This window comes from Humulus lupulus, chromosome 9 (assembly GCF_963169125.1).
Source record: "Humulus lupulus chromosome 9, drHumLupu1.1, whole genome shotgun sequence".
Lineage (NCBI taxonomy): Eukaryota > Viridiplantae > Streptophyta > Magnoliopsida > Rosales > Cannabaceae > Humulus > Humulus lupulus.
This window is the reverse complement of record NC_084801.1, coordinates 122,650,645-122,664,335: the sequence shown is the minus strand read 5'-3', so window position 1 is coordinate 122,664,335 and position 13,691 is coordinate 122,650,645. Positions and strand designations below refer to the sequence as shown.

The 13,691-nt window shown below is 36.9% G+C and overlaps 1 protein-coding gene across 3 annotated transcripts; it reads right to left on the bottom strand.

The window, feature by feature from the left end:
- Nucleotides 1-2,966: 2,966 nt before the first annotated feature.
- Nucleotides 2,967-8,733, bottom strand: LOC133802230 (protein GRAVITROPIC IN THE LIGHT 1-like). Of its 3 annotated transcripts, XM_062240500.1 has the most exons (3): nt 8,429-8,732; nt 7,955-8,102; nt 2,967-4,822 (listed from the first exon to the last, which is right to left on the bottom strand). In XM_062240500.1, exon 3 carries the CDS (start codon nt 4,818-4,820, stop codon nt 3,393-3,395), a length of 1,428 nt encoding a protein of 475 aa, XP_062096484.1. In that variant the 5' UTR covers nt 4,821-4,822; nt 7,955-8,102; nt 8,429-8,732; the 3' UTR covers nt 2,967-3,392. The 3 variants fall into 3 exon arrangements, with proteins under 3 accessions (XP_062096484.1, XP_062096487.1, XP_062096486.1); XM_062240503.1 differs by lacking the exon at nt 7,955-8,102 and having other exon boundaries at nt 8,429-8,733; XM_062240502.1 differs by lacking the exons at nt 7,955-8,102; nt 8,429-8,732 and adding an exon at nt 5,236-6,268.
- Between the last annotated feature and the right edge of the window lie 4,958 nt (nt 8,734-13,691).

The following is a 13,691-nucleotide window of genomic DNA, read 5'->3' as shown; positions in this document are numbered from 1 at the left end:
TGGCTCTTTATCCTCTTCATCGGAGTCGGTATCCGCTCCTTCCTGCTTGCGGACCAAACGGTCCGTGACCTTTTTCAACACGGCCAGCTGCTCCATGAACTGCTTTGTCGCGCCATCCTCCAGGGGGATTCTTTCGTTCCTCCTGTCGTTGATGTTGTTCCTGAGGTCGCCACCTCAGGGGAGAATCTTTTCCTTATAGGCCCGCTCTTTCCGAGCGTTCAGTCCGTCACGTAGGTCTATCCGGGACGTATCGTCCCCCAAACTAAGGGCATGTTGCTCCTCGCTGCGCGGCCACTCCCGACGGTTTTTGTTAACCGAGGCACTTGGGTGCAAAGACCTTTCCCGTTCGTCTCGCCCTGGGGCGTGCCGAGGCCGTGCGTTCCGCGGCCGCGTCCCCTGCGGATCGATCGGGTGGCCTCGTCCTGGGACGGGGCGCACCTTCTCTTTCCTAGGGAGCGGCCGGGAACGAGTCCCGGCTTTCGTGATAGGGGTGTTCTTTTCTCGGGTCTTTCCGCCGGCCTTCTTTTTCTCCCTGTCCGGGTTTCCTGGGGCTGGCTCAGGAAACTGCCCCGGGGGAGGGGCATGCCTTGCTTCTTCGGGGGCCCCGGCTCGGGCTTGCGAAGCGGGCTACTGCGCTCCCGGGAGAGGGCCAGTTGTAGGATTGGTTGCCGGACCCTGCGCGGCTATGAACGCCTGCAGGGCTTGGAGGGACTCTTGCATCCGTCGATGCGCCTCCGCTTGCTCAGCGATCCTGGCCTCCTGGTCCAGGACTTGCTGCCTCAGTCTGGTCACCTCCAGGTCCTGCTGGTTGGGTTCTCCTTCGGGGATCTCGGGATCTGCAGCTTCTTCAGGGTACTCCCCCTCATTTTCCTCTTCATAATATTCCTCCTCATTCTCTTCTTCGTATTCTGTCCCACCCTCATAGTCTTGTGACTCGTCATGGTGAGACGTTTGAGGAGGCGCGTTCTCGGGCAGATTCTGAGGAAGATGCTGAGAAGGCAACGGATCTCCATTGCCCTGCTCTGGATTGCTAGGGTCGAAGGTTGTGTGCCGTGTGTTCACCATTGTAGTAAAGGCTTGGTGTTAGCGCTAGTTTTCTTCAGCTCTCAATGAAAGCACCAAAATGTTTACCGAGATTTTCGGAAACCACACTAATGAATATTAGCTGAAAATAATGATATGGAAAGTAGAAGATTAACACAGGATTTTTACGTGGTTGGGGTGTTAATAAGCCTTAGTCCACGAGTCAGTTGTATTAGAACTTAGAAAGTCTTTTACAATAGAGTTTCTCTCTATGTTTTGACAGAGTAACTGTATATATGTCGAAGAGAGGTCATTTTTCCAGTGTTCTATGGCCTGTATTTATAGGCTCATGGGAACACTGGGTCTGGGCCGGGTATGACCCGGGCCCATCAAAGGTGCGAATTCCCTTGGCTTCTTTGGTGGAAGCCCAATATAAAAGATAAAACATACATAAATTCTAAACTAATTAAGGCCCAATAGGGCGGCCCAAGAACTAAGCTTTGCCCGACAAAACGGTGCTTTTGGTCTGGACACTTCGAGTTACGAGGCTGATTCAGGGGACCAAACCAGTCAGAGTACGTGTCAGTGCAGGTCTGAAACAGCGGCGTGCAATCCCGAGGTGGCCTTTCCCGCAGGTGAAAAGTGGGGACAACCCCCACGCGTCGTGGGGCGGCTTCAGGGTCACGGATGCTATGCCTTACCAACTGGGGGCGACCTGATCCGAGTTCGTTTACCATTGTCTCTCTTCGTTTACCACAGGCCCGGACCGTTGCCATACTCCGGGACTGTTTTACGTATACTTCAACGGGATTCTGAGCTGTCTATACGTCTCCCGGACAACTGTCCTGGATCACCATCCCAGACATCGTTCGGGCCCAGAATCGCACTAGGGTCGTGCCTCTTGGATATTCCTATACTAAGAGGGCTTGAGCCGGGCCCACATTTGAACTCCCAGACCATGGGCCTAAACCACCGTCCCGGGCCCACGTCAGGAAATGGGGATAACACATAATTATTTGATCATCAATATAAACGTAAGTTTTTATATCCAAGTACATTAAATCTTAATTTAATTAAATAACATATTTGTCTCGAGACAGAACAAAATCTAAACTCTGTGTACCATGCATGCATGTCCAGATAAATTAGTGTAATTACACCTCATTCATCAATTTCATATTTTTTTTTACTAAGTATTAGGTAGATGAGAGGTTTGTTGTCACTTGACAAATTATGCCAGGAAAATAAAATAATCAAGGGATTGTCTTGTCTTATATAAATTATAAATAATCAAATTACGTGACAAAAACAACAATTCTAGTAGAAAAATAATATATTCATAATTAAATACTCTCAACTTTCATAATTATTTGATTATTAGATATGAAAGCAACATATCCATGGGAAAGTCCCACGTGATCTTGAACTCAAATTTTGTCACCTACCCCAAGAATATAAAATCTCAAAAAATAAAAATAAAATGTCTCACTAAATAAACATATAAATATTATGATTCATTATCCCATTATTAACACTTATTTTTACTCGTTAGACTTGAATTATGCACATAAATTTACATTAAAAACAAAAATTAAACGATTTTGCTTCTTTTTTAAAAAAAAGAACCTCACTAGCTAGTATTATTCATTAGTTTTCTTGAATTAAACAAATATATACTTGTAAATAATTTAATTAGATAAGCGACCCCCAAAAAAATCTATTTTATTTTTGCACTCATTCTCCACACAAGCCAACTTGTTCAATTGATTCAATAATAAATACTTCACATAAATCAATCTTTAATATAACATAATTTATTTAGATATAATAGAGTAACCTACCTAAATAATAATAACAGATTATGCCATTTTGGTGAATATTGCCAAGGCATCAAATAGAGAAGAACACAAAAAATTGGACAAAATTTGAGACAACACAAGAAATGGGTCATAGAAATCTCAATCTTATATTATATATAAAATAATAATATTATTAATATTTACATAATTAAAAGCTTTTAATATATATAAACTTACTCATTGTCTAGTAAGTAACAGCTAAAATATGCAAAACAGCTAAGACCATCCTCTGTCACCCCTAAACCTAATATTAACAAAATTGGAGAATCACTGTGTTTTTTGGGAAAAATAAAAATTAATAATAATCTTTTAATATTCGAATAGTTTTTTTTTCCCAAAAAAATATATTTAAAATTAATAAACAGCCCCCGAGCTTTGCCTATTCCCAAAATGGCCTCAAAAACTACCGGACAAAGATTGCCCAGAGAAGTTTTGAGTCTCCCAAAACTGGGAATGAGAGATTCCAAAGACTCATCATCCTCCACCGTCGGATCATAAACTCATCAACGGTTATTGTAGGATCTGGGACAAGTAAACCTTGCTCTGAATAACAGTCTTACCGATCCTGAAACCGGGAATGACAGTGAAAGCAACATGGGAATCTGATTCCTGTGAAGAAAACGACGTGTCGTTTTCTGGCAAAGGGAACACTTCTTCGGCTATGCTTCCCATGTAAACTTCTGAGAAACGACACCCTCTCCGGGCTTGAAAGATTGAAGCTTGGGGCTCAAATGAGAATGCTAGACAGTGAAGTAGCCATACCCTTTTGGCCATTTCAAAAAACGATGCTAAAAATGTAGACGAGGAAGAAGAAGAAGAAGAAGAGAAGATGGGAAACTCACCATTGTTTTGGATGAGATTTCTATAGCTTTGATCACCAAAGAATGAAACTTCCATCTTTGGATGAATGAGTTTCAAATACTTTAAACGACAGAAGTTGGCAAAACCTGATCTTGGCTTCTTACTAAGACAGTCTTTTGGCTTCAAAGATTTCAGCTCCATGAATCTGGAGAAGAACCTCTCCCTTTGCTTTGTAGTTAAAGATTGTTCTTTTGAGAAAACGAAGTTGGGGTAACAGAAACCATCAAACATTTCCCGGGAAGCAAACGACTCAAAAGCAAAAACTTTGTGTTCTTCTCTCCAATACACCACTTCAGGTTGGATTGCATAGGCCGCGGCATTGAAATCCCAGTTGGCTGACTTCATCTCCTCGATCATGATCCTCACAAAGCTTCGAATCGATCTAATGGCATGGCGTAAAACCGTGATGAAATGGCTAGGACTTAAGCCTGATAAGTGGAGATTGTCAAGAGCACATAACAGTTGCCCACTTTGGTTCAACTTCTTTTCAAACAGTTTGTTCTGTTTATTAGCTTCCTCTATCTTTTCTCTGAGAAATATTACCTCAGAATCCTTGAGTCTAGCTTGAGATTCGAGCTTTTTCACGGTTATTTCGTAAGTTTTCAACAAGCTTTTCTGCTCTTGAATCTCAGCAATTATCAAAGCAGTTTCAGGGGAAGGATCAAACTGTTTCTTCAAGTAACATCTTTTCAACTCAGACAAGTTCTTCAACTCCGAAACAACCATTCGATCCGCAGCTTGAATCCCATCAACATCATAAGGAGACTGAGAGAATTGTAGCTGAGCATACGAAGATTTGACTGTAGAAATGCTGGCAAAGAGCTTGGCTAGTAGAGCTTCCATTGCCATTCTCTCCTCATGCTCTTCATCATCATGAGAATTTCTATCGTCCTTGACCTTGATCTTATCACCGCTGCCACTAGTGGCCTTAACTATCTGAATCCCAACCTTTTGAATCCCTGCATCGACAGGAGCAATCCCAGCTGTGGCAGCAGCCCTCAGGTGAAGAACTTTTGCTATAGTTCGAGCTAATTTGTTCTTGTGTGGTGTAACAGCTGATGGTTTGACTGAATCCATATCTAAAGAAAAAGAAGATAACAAAAGTGAGAAAAGAAAGAAAAAACACAACAAAACTCAATATGATATCCACACACAATGATATATAGAGTAAAGAAAAAGAGCCGTTAAAGAATCAAAGTGTATAAAAACTTGATCTTTTTTAAAAGAAAGGAGAGAAACACGAGGAATAAAGATATGGGATTTATACATTATTCATCATAATGATGATGATGATGATGATGATAGTGACTAATAATAAGCGTGTTGAAGATAAAGGAGTGTGAAAAAGCAATAGTGTGTGCTATCTATCTTTAAGCACAAAGACCGAGGAAGAGAGGTCATTAATGGAGGATGAGATAAAGAGAGTGATTAAATGGAATGGAATGAAATACTTTTTGTTTCTTTCTTAATTTCTTCTTCTTCTTCTTCTTACCTTTTTCAAGAGAGCTCACACTCTTGGACTCACCATTTTGCTTTCTTTCGGAAAGGGTTATTAAAAAAAACAAAAAGTTTAACGCGGGAAGAACAAATATATCAGCATATATGGATAAATCATATAAATGAAAGAAGAAGAAGAAGAAGCTACACAGAACTATTCAAGAAAACACGCTCAGAAGACGCGTTACAAGGTTCTATTTCTACATATATAAATATATATATATGCGATATGTCACCTTGATATGATGACAAGTTAATACATAACATTATAATATAAACAAAAAGATATAATATATAATATATGGTGACATAATGAGTGGAGAAATTATTTTATTCCCACTCCTCAAACTCTTCTCCTATACATAAGTCAGATTATGCCGACTATTCAAAGCATATCATATATACATATTATATATGTAAAAATAGAGGCAAGAAGAGGAACTTTCTTATAAGAAAAAATAATATGGTGTCATTTTAATTTGTTAGCATCCTAAACAAGCAGAGAGGAATATAACAAAGTGGTCCATTTTCTCTTTGTTTTTCTTTTTCCTCAACAGTCATATTAGGTAAGCTTAAAGATTCTTTTTTTAAGAGAATTTTCTCAACTGCCAAACAAAACAAAACAAAACACCCAGAAACAAATCATCAAAAACCTCTGTCAGACAAAACAAACATGGGATGGGAGTTTTTTCACAAGTTTTTTTTTTATTTCTTACTATGATAAAAATTAGGGTCTCTCCTCCTTTGGATTCCACTTTGGGTCAGACTGAGTCAGATCCTAAAGTGGCCTGCAACTAAGGACCCACCTTAGTGAAAATCTGATATGGAGTTTTGGATCATCTACTCAGCACCAGCAGTCATCATTTTTTTTTTCTTTTTCGGTTAACGGTGTCATGTGACTCAATTGAGTATTCACGTACTATTTATTATATATATTTTTTTCTTAAAACATCATGTAACCACATACTTTTCTTTTTCTTAGGCTAAATTATCATAATATAAACTCACGAAAAATCACAGCCTCACGAAAAGAGAAATACTTTTGAAGACTTTATGAATGCGTTGATATTTTTATAAATGTTCATTATTATTTAACCTTTTTTTGATAAATGTAGAAAAAGTTATTACTCATTCGAAGAAATTCACTTCCGCATGAAGAATATCCAATACTATGATATGAGAATGATCATGTATATTATACGAGAAATGGGTCAGAACAAAAAAAAAAATTTAATAATTTTTTTACAAAGTAATCTTCCAAATATGATATCGAAAAAATTCAATACGATCGACAAAGTAATCTTCCAAATATGATATCGAAAAAATTCAATACGATCGACAAAGTATTTGAATGCGTCGAAAATACTATTTTGTAAAAATTATCAAAAAAGAAAATTATTATACAAAATAACTATAAGAAAAGAAACTACTCCTGTAAATATTTTTTTTTATATAAAATATAAATTTTAAATGTACTAAATACTCCAACATGTAAAGAGATTCATAGAAAACATTGTGACAAAACATCACCGACCTTGCCCCTTCAATCTAATTCATATGGATTATATATACACGTGTACAGTCCGAACATCAGTCCCCACCAAAAAATAAAAAGGAATTGGGTATTATCAGCATCAACATCAAACGGTTGATAATAATCTCAATTTGTACACCTATCTAGAGCTTATGTAATGTGGTCCTACTTATTTATTCTATTTCTTTTATTAAAAAAAAGGGGGTCATTTCATTACTAAAACCTGTTCTAATATCTAGAATAAGAAAACTATAACAATCGCCTATTCTAATATTGACGAATATGAACTGTAACAATTGTTATATAAGTTTTAAAAAAAAGTCTCGTACCACCGATTAAGTGGGAATCCGAGTAAAGTTACAACAATCACCTATTCTATTCTAATATTGAGGAACAGAAAACTATAACAATTGCTATAAAGACTCGAACCTCCGACTACGTGGAAATCCGACTAAGGCTATGATTCATTTGCTCAAAAAAGTAGGTATGGATGGAAATTTATACATTTTGGTAATAATAAAAATGAAATTCTAGATGCACTAATGGGGTATAAGACTTCCATCACAAATTCTCAAATTTGACGAGTAAAAGGCACTAATGGTCATACAACATTGATTTGATTCTAAGCACCAACTACTTAAGGGAGACACAAAATCCGTAATTAAATGCTTAAATCTACAATGAAAATAACATCTATCTATCTCTATCAATATTACTGTCTAAATACGCAAATATTCTCAAATTTGAAACAAAACTAAAGGCCTGACATAAAAAAAAATGAATACGTTACAATTTGATTCCTTAATAATTACTGAATAAAAAAAAGTTAATATAAAAATTAATGCCTATTAAAGTAAAAATTCCTATCTAAATATTATAGTCAATTTAGCATACTTTTGGGGGAAACAACAATTATTTAAAAGAGGGACTTTTTAGCTTGATTAGCTAGCTCCCTAAACCCACATCACAACCGTCCATTCCATGAGGACCAAATGGGCCCACTACATTAAGCTAGATTTCATATGGAGCCCACAAACCGGCCCAAAATCAAATACGTATTATGGGATCACTACAGCCCTATAATCCCAGAAAATCAAGGGCCGTGGTGGACTCCCATCAGTTACTATAATGGTCATGCGAAGCAGATAATAAAAATCCCAGAAAATATCGAGGAACTCACCTCAATTTTTCTGTCAAAATTTCGCGAGAAATCGGGCGACGACTGTCAATTTTTCCTCCTCATCGTAACGTAAATCTCAAGAAAACATAAACGTCGACAAGTGACAACACAACCGGAATAGAAACTCTTTCAAAGGTTTTCTCTTCTCCTGTTAAAAAACAACCCAGAAGAAAATAAAATTCTAATTTTTAAAAATGCCATTTTTTATTTTTATTTTCGAAAAGATAAATATCAAATAAAAAAACACTAATTTTATAGCTTTTAGGCTCGTAAAAACACAAGAATGAAACAACTTGGATCAAAATATAGAAAAATATATAAAGAAGCTTTTTTTTCATAAACCCACCGACTTAAAACCTCGAAAACCTGCGTACTATCTAATTTATTGTGGATATATTTTGTTTTTTTTAGAAAAAACATAGATAGAATATAAAATTACTTAGAAGTAATAAGCGAAGCTTCAAAGGAAATTACCTTGGAAATTTTTTGATCTTGGAAGAAAATCTGGGCTAAATTATTTTGATCTTTCTTCTTCTGAGGTCATCAAAGTCTGAAAGGCAAACACTGAAATGGGGTTTCGGAAAGGAGGGATGGATTGAGAAATTTTCTAGAGAGAGAAACTAGAGAGAAAAAAATATATGGATATATACAAGAGAGAGAATTACAGAGCTCGAGGAGGGAGACAGAGAAAAACAGAGCTTGAGGAGAGAGAGAAGGTTAATATAAGCGAAAAGACGAAAAAGGACAGGTCTTTTTCCTTTTGGGGGAAGAGTCGGGCAGTGTTTATGAGGGCATTGGAGAAATCAAAACCTTTTTCTCAGTTTTAGTCTCCCTTTTGTAACTTTTTAATTTACTATTGTAACCTCACGAGTTTTGGGTATTTGCTTATCCGTTGTGACTGGCTGGATTGTGAAGATATTTAGATGGTTTGAGGATATTTTGGGGATTTCATAAAAGGGAGGTATGATGGTATTATGAGAAAGCGCGGATCTTATTCACCGTTGGATTTGATCTTGCTTGAAATGAACGGTCTGGGTTTATTGTTGAGCAGAGCTACACAGTTTTGTGCACGTGTTATGATTTTATTGGTGGGAGTGAAATCCTTCACATCAATATCTGGTTGGGCATCTTTATTTCAGAATTATATCAAAATTTAATAGTGTATTAGTATAAAGTTATACTCTAGGGAAAAAAAAAACTATACTATTAAGATTTCTTTTAACTTGTTAAAAAAAGGATTTGTTTTATTTAATGTTAGATTACAATTTTTTCTTTTTGAATCTTCTTCTGAGAGTATCTAGTGTCATTGACATTGAGTGACTTTTTTCTGATCTTTTTAGCAATGACTTTTTTCTGTTTGTAGAATAGGTAAATATTCTAAAATTGGATTAGGTGTTTATCAAAATATTCTTTTTTTTTGTTAATTAATTTTATAATTTTTTTACAAAATAATTTTCCAATCACACTTAACATTATTCACGCCCTAATTTTAATGCTACTTTATATATAAAAAAAACTATCAAAAGAAAGTCAATTTACAAAATGACATTAAAAAGATAAAAAAAAAAATGCACCAATAACTTTAAATAAATAGATTTAAATGTATAACAAGTAACAAGCTTAAATTTGTATTTCATAAAACTCAATTATTTTCTTTATAATATATATATATGTATACATGACACTAAAAAAACCTAACTACGAAACAAATATGTGTTAATTGTAAATGTACAATTTAAAATGAAAATATACATCTAATGATAATACATTTATAAGATATGTTTTACTTTAAAGTTGGCATTAAAAAGCAAAATTTATAATCCACATCCACCTCCTTCATTTAAAAAGAAAATAATTAATAAAAAAATATCAGCTGGCCTTCTTAATGTGTCTAAATACAACAAGGATGGTTCTATTTACTTATTTCACTCTACATTTCTTCCTAAATAAACACTCATAGATTTTCAACAAAAAACAAAATCACATACTTTTTAAATGTTTTTTAGTACAAAATTGTCCATTAATAAATATTTGTTTTAAAAAAAACATTTTCCCCTCTTGTAACTTATTTTTTAAAAGAAAAAAGCAATGCATATTTGACACTCCCCAAATTAATTAATATAATTTTTTTAAAATTACAAAAATTAATCATAATTTTTTTTTAACTTTGTTGATGCGATTTTTTGTCAATTGTGGATTTAGAAATCTGAGATAGAGAGATTAAGCTTTTTGTAAACCGAATGTATAAAAATATAAAAACACCCACAATTTATGTGGTTCAGTAGTTAAAAATCTACATAGTCTACGAGTGACTGTTATTGATTTGTTTATGAACTTTTAGACAAAATTGTTTTGCATACAGAATGTCCGTCCTTTTTACAGTCCATTCTATTTATATTTATAGGGAAAATTTGTGGATAGCATTGGGTAACCGTAATATAAATGGTAACATACAATGTTGGATAAATTCACAAGTTAATGGACATTTAAATATCATAATAAAGCCTACGACCATTTTTACATCAATCTATAAACGTACATAACGATCGTATGCAATTATTGCGCATAACGGGTATCCAAGTCTATAGGGATTCTCCTATCCGAGCTAGATGACAATCTCGAGCTGGACATGAATGGAACAGGATGGTTTGTCTTAAATAATGCTCGGGCCTGATTCAGGCAATCTGAATGTTGGGTGCCTCGATCTCCTTCATTTAACTCTCTAATGATCTAAAAGATCCTAGGTTGTTCCGGACTCGGTGACACAACCTAGAGCTGTTAGGTCCACAATTAAGAAAACATTTATGAAGTCCTGCCTTTGTTTATTTTGCTCTAACAATACTCGAGCTAGATGGTTGAGCTCGTATTTTTAGGGTACAACATTTTCCCCCCAAGCTCCTGCTCGTGCATGACATCATCTCTGACATGCATAGTAGGGGCTTTTCGGCTTTCGTTATGAGAAAATGTGCCCACCCACTCACTCGAGTATGGGACACGTGTCTGCCTATTATAGGTGTCTGTTCGGGTTTCTAGTACTGTGACAGTTGTCTTGTCAACTTTTTGATGTCATTTGGTTCATGTAATTCTGACCCTCGGATCTCTTTCTGCTTTAATCGTGTGGCTCAGATTTGTCTCTGAAGTTTACGTAAAAATAGAATAGCAGAATCTAAGCCTAGCCACCTTTGCATTCTAAACATTCCTTTTGCCTCTCTTCTTCTCAAAACATTCAAACTTTCTGAAATCCCTTACTTCCCAGAAATCCCCAAGTCCTCACGCTCGGATTTTTCAAGCACTTTATGTTCTTACTTCACTCATCGATCAAGAAACCAATTTGTAAGTATGCCCATCCCTGGTTTAAATTTCATTTTCTCATTTTTCAACAAGTTTTATGAACTTTTCCAATGCTTTTGCCTTACTTTGGTTCTGTATGAGTTTAGTGTGGGTCTTTGCTAGGCCAAAAACAATAGCACTATATCCGATTAAAAATAATGCATAAAAAATGGGTGATTTTTTGGGTTTAAAAGGATGAATATTTGAATTTTTGGGTTTGAAGATTCAAGGGTTTTAGGTTCAGTTTTTGGGTAGCTTAAGGGTTACGACATTTGGGGCGGTTTTGCATTGAACCGCCTTTTGAAACCACTGCATTTGACACACGAATCCTGAAATCTTAGCACATTCCCGAGATTCGGGCACGTGAACTAGAGACGTGCGAGAGACCATGTGCTGGGACACCATGCCCGCTCTTGACTCATAAGATGTCTTAGGTCGAGTAATGAAGCCTTAGAACTTTAGGTCGCCATTTCTTCCGTTATTAGAGTTAGGTTATATTCCCATGTCACTTCTAATGGATCATTTTGTAATCAGGCGAACTAAAATATTTGCCATGTCCCCTAAGAAAAAGACTGTGTCAAGCTCCTCTTCTCGATGTAAGGAGAAGCAGGTTGCCCCAGAGACCCCCATTTCCCACTTCGGCCTAGTGGTGGAGAGGGAGGCCGAGGTAAGACCCGATAGCTTCTTTGAGGCCGAGATGATCGTGTCTCGAATAACAACTCAGGACAAGGTTAACAAGATTATGCTGAGTCATGGGATAAAGATGACCCCCGAGTTTTATGCTCGACCTCCTTTGGGAAGTTGCGCCCCATTGGAAGATGACTTCGAGGCCTAGAGTGATGAGCATCTGAAAGTAGGTGCCTTCCTCCCACAGGACTAGTACTTCGTAGACTTCCTAAAATACGTTGAGCTCGCTCTGTTCCAGCTCCCCCCAAATTCATAATGCCTCTTTGTGGGGTTAAAGTATTTATTCCTCAAGAATGAGTGGGAGATTCCCACTCCAGAGGACATTATGTATTTTTTATGTCTAAAAGCCAACCCAGACAATAAAACCCGAGGTGAAGGTTTTTACTACCTCACCTGGTTTCCTAAATCTGAAAGCGTCATTGACCTCCCCAGCCACCCGGATGACTATAAAGATCAATTCTTTATGTCAAACGGGTTCAAGAACTGCATTCACCGATACTTCAACCGCACTCGTAAGTTTCTCAGCTTTTTGAACTCTTTACTTGAGTTCCTTACCTTAACCAAGTTGAAACTTATTCTGATTAAGTTGTTACCTCGTGCAGCTATATACAAGAGAACGGAGTGGTCTGAGACCCTTGGAGGTCAATACCGGACTCCCCCCAAAGCTCTTGTAAAGGAGAAAGAGTTCAGGGTGGTGGTGAATGATGCCACCATGGTGGCTTGTAAGGTGATCAGAAAGGATCAGACACTGGACATCAGGCCCCGAGGTCCTCTCCTGGACCTCCCCCCAATCGTTGAGGAGGTTGAGGAAGAAGAGGAGGTCACACTATTGGCGCGTAAAAGAAAAGTTTCTAAAGATAGACAAGATTCTGGTAAAGGTCGTGTTGAATCAGGGGCAGCAATCGGCACCTCCGTCCAAGGTAATCCATATAGAGAAATAAACCGAGTCGCTGCCAGTTTTAGGCGTCTGTTTCAATCCGAGGCAGCTCGTGAGCTGACATCCGATTGATTCAGACCTACTCTAGTGTGTTGACCAGCTAGTCGTAACGTTCTCTACACTAGAAAATGGCTTACATTTTTCATCTAGAAAATTCCTATGCCCCAAAATGGCTTACATTTTTCATTCCTAAACCCAAAACACCATATAATTAACTATCCTTAAGAATAAACTTTAATCATACATACATCCATCCATTCACACATATTACAATAATATAAGAATGCATATTATGCCCACACAGTAATTAATGTATGCAGAGATTAATGACTGCTTTGGTACCAATTGTTAGGAACGAGTTTCCTAATACGCAGCGGAATGGTGGTGGGTTAGCCTAGTGTACAACAAAATTTTTGTAACATATTTAAACTACCTTTAAATATGCGGATCCATTAATATACATACATTAATCATAAGCAAGAAAAGAATAGAAAACATACCTCTTGATGCCTATCAAGTGCCCTTGCTATATTTTCGTAATTTGAACGAACTTCCTATTCAAGCTGCTCTCCCAGGTACTCACACCAAGATCTTACACAACGTTCTCTACACCTCAAGAAGTGTGTGGGCACTTAGAGAATAAATGATAGTTAATTTCTTATTCTACTTGATGTACTCAACACATGAGATCAAGAGAATATGCCTGAGATTGGTTCTTTATCTTTTTTAGGGAGAGACAGAAAATTATCGTTCTTTTTTTTAAAGCGAATAATTGGCATCTCT

Excerpts from the sequence above, each read along its gene's own strand:
- LOC133802230 (XM_062240503.1), bottom strand. The coding sequence starts at position 4,820 with ATGGATTCAGTCAAACCATCAGCTGTTACACCACACAAGAACAAATTA.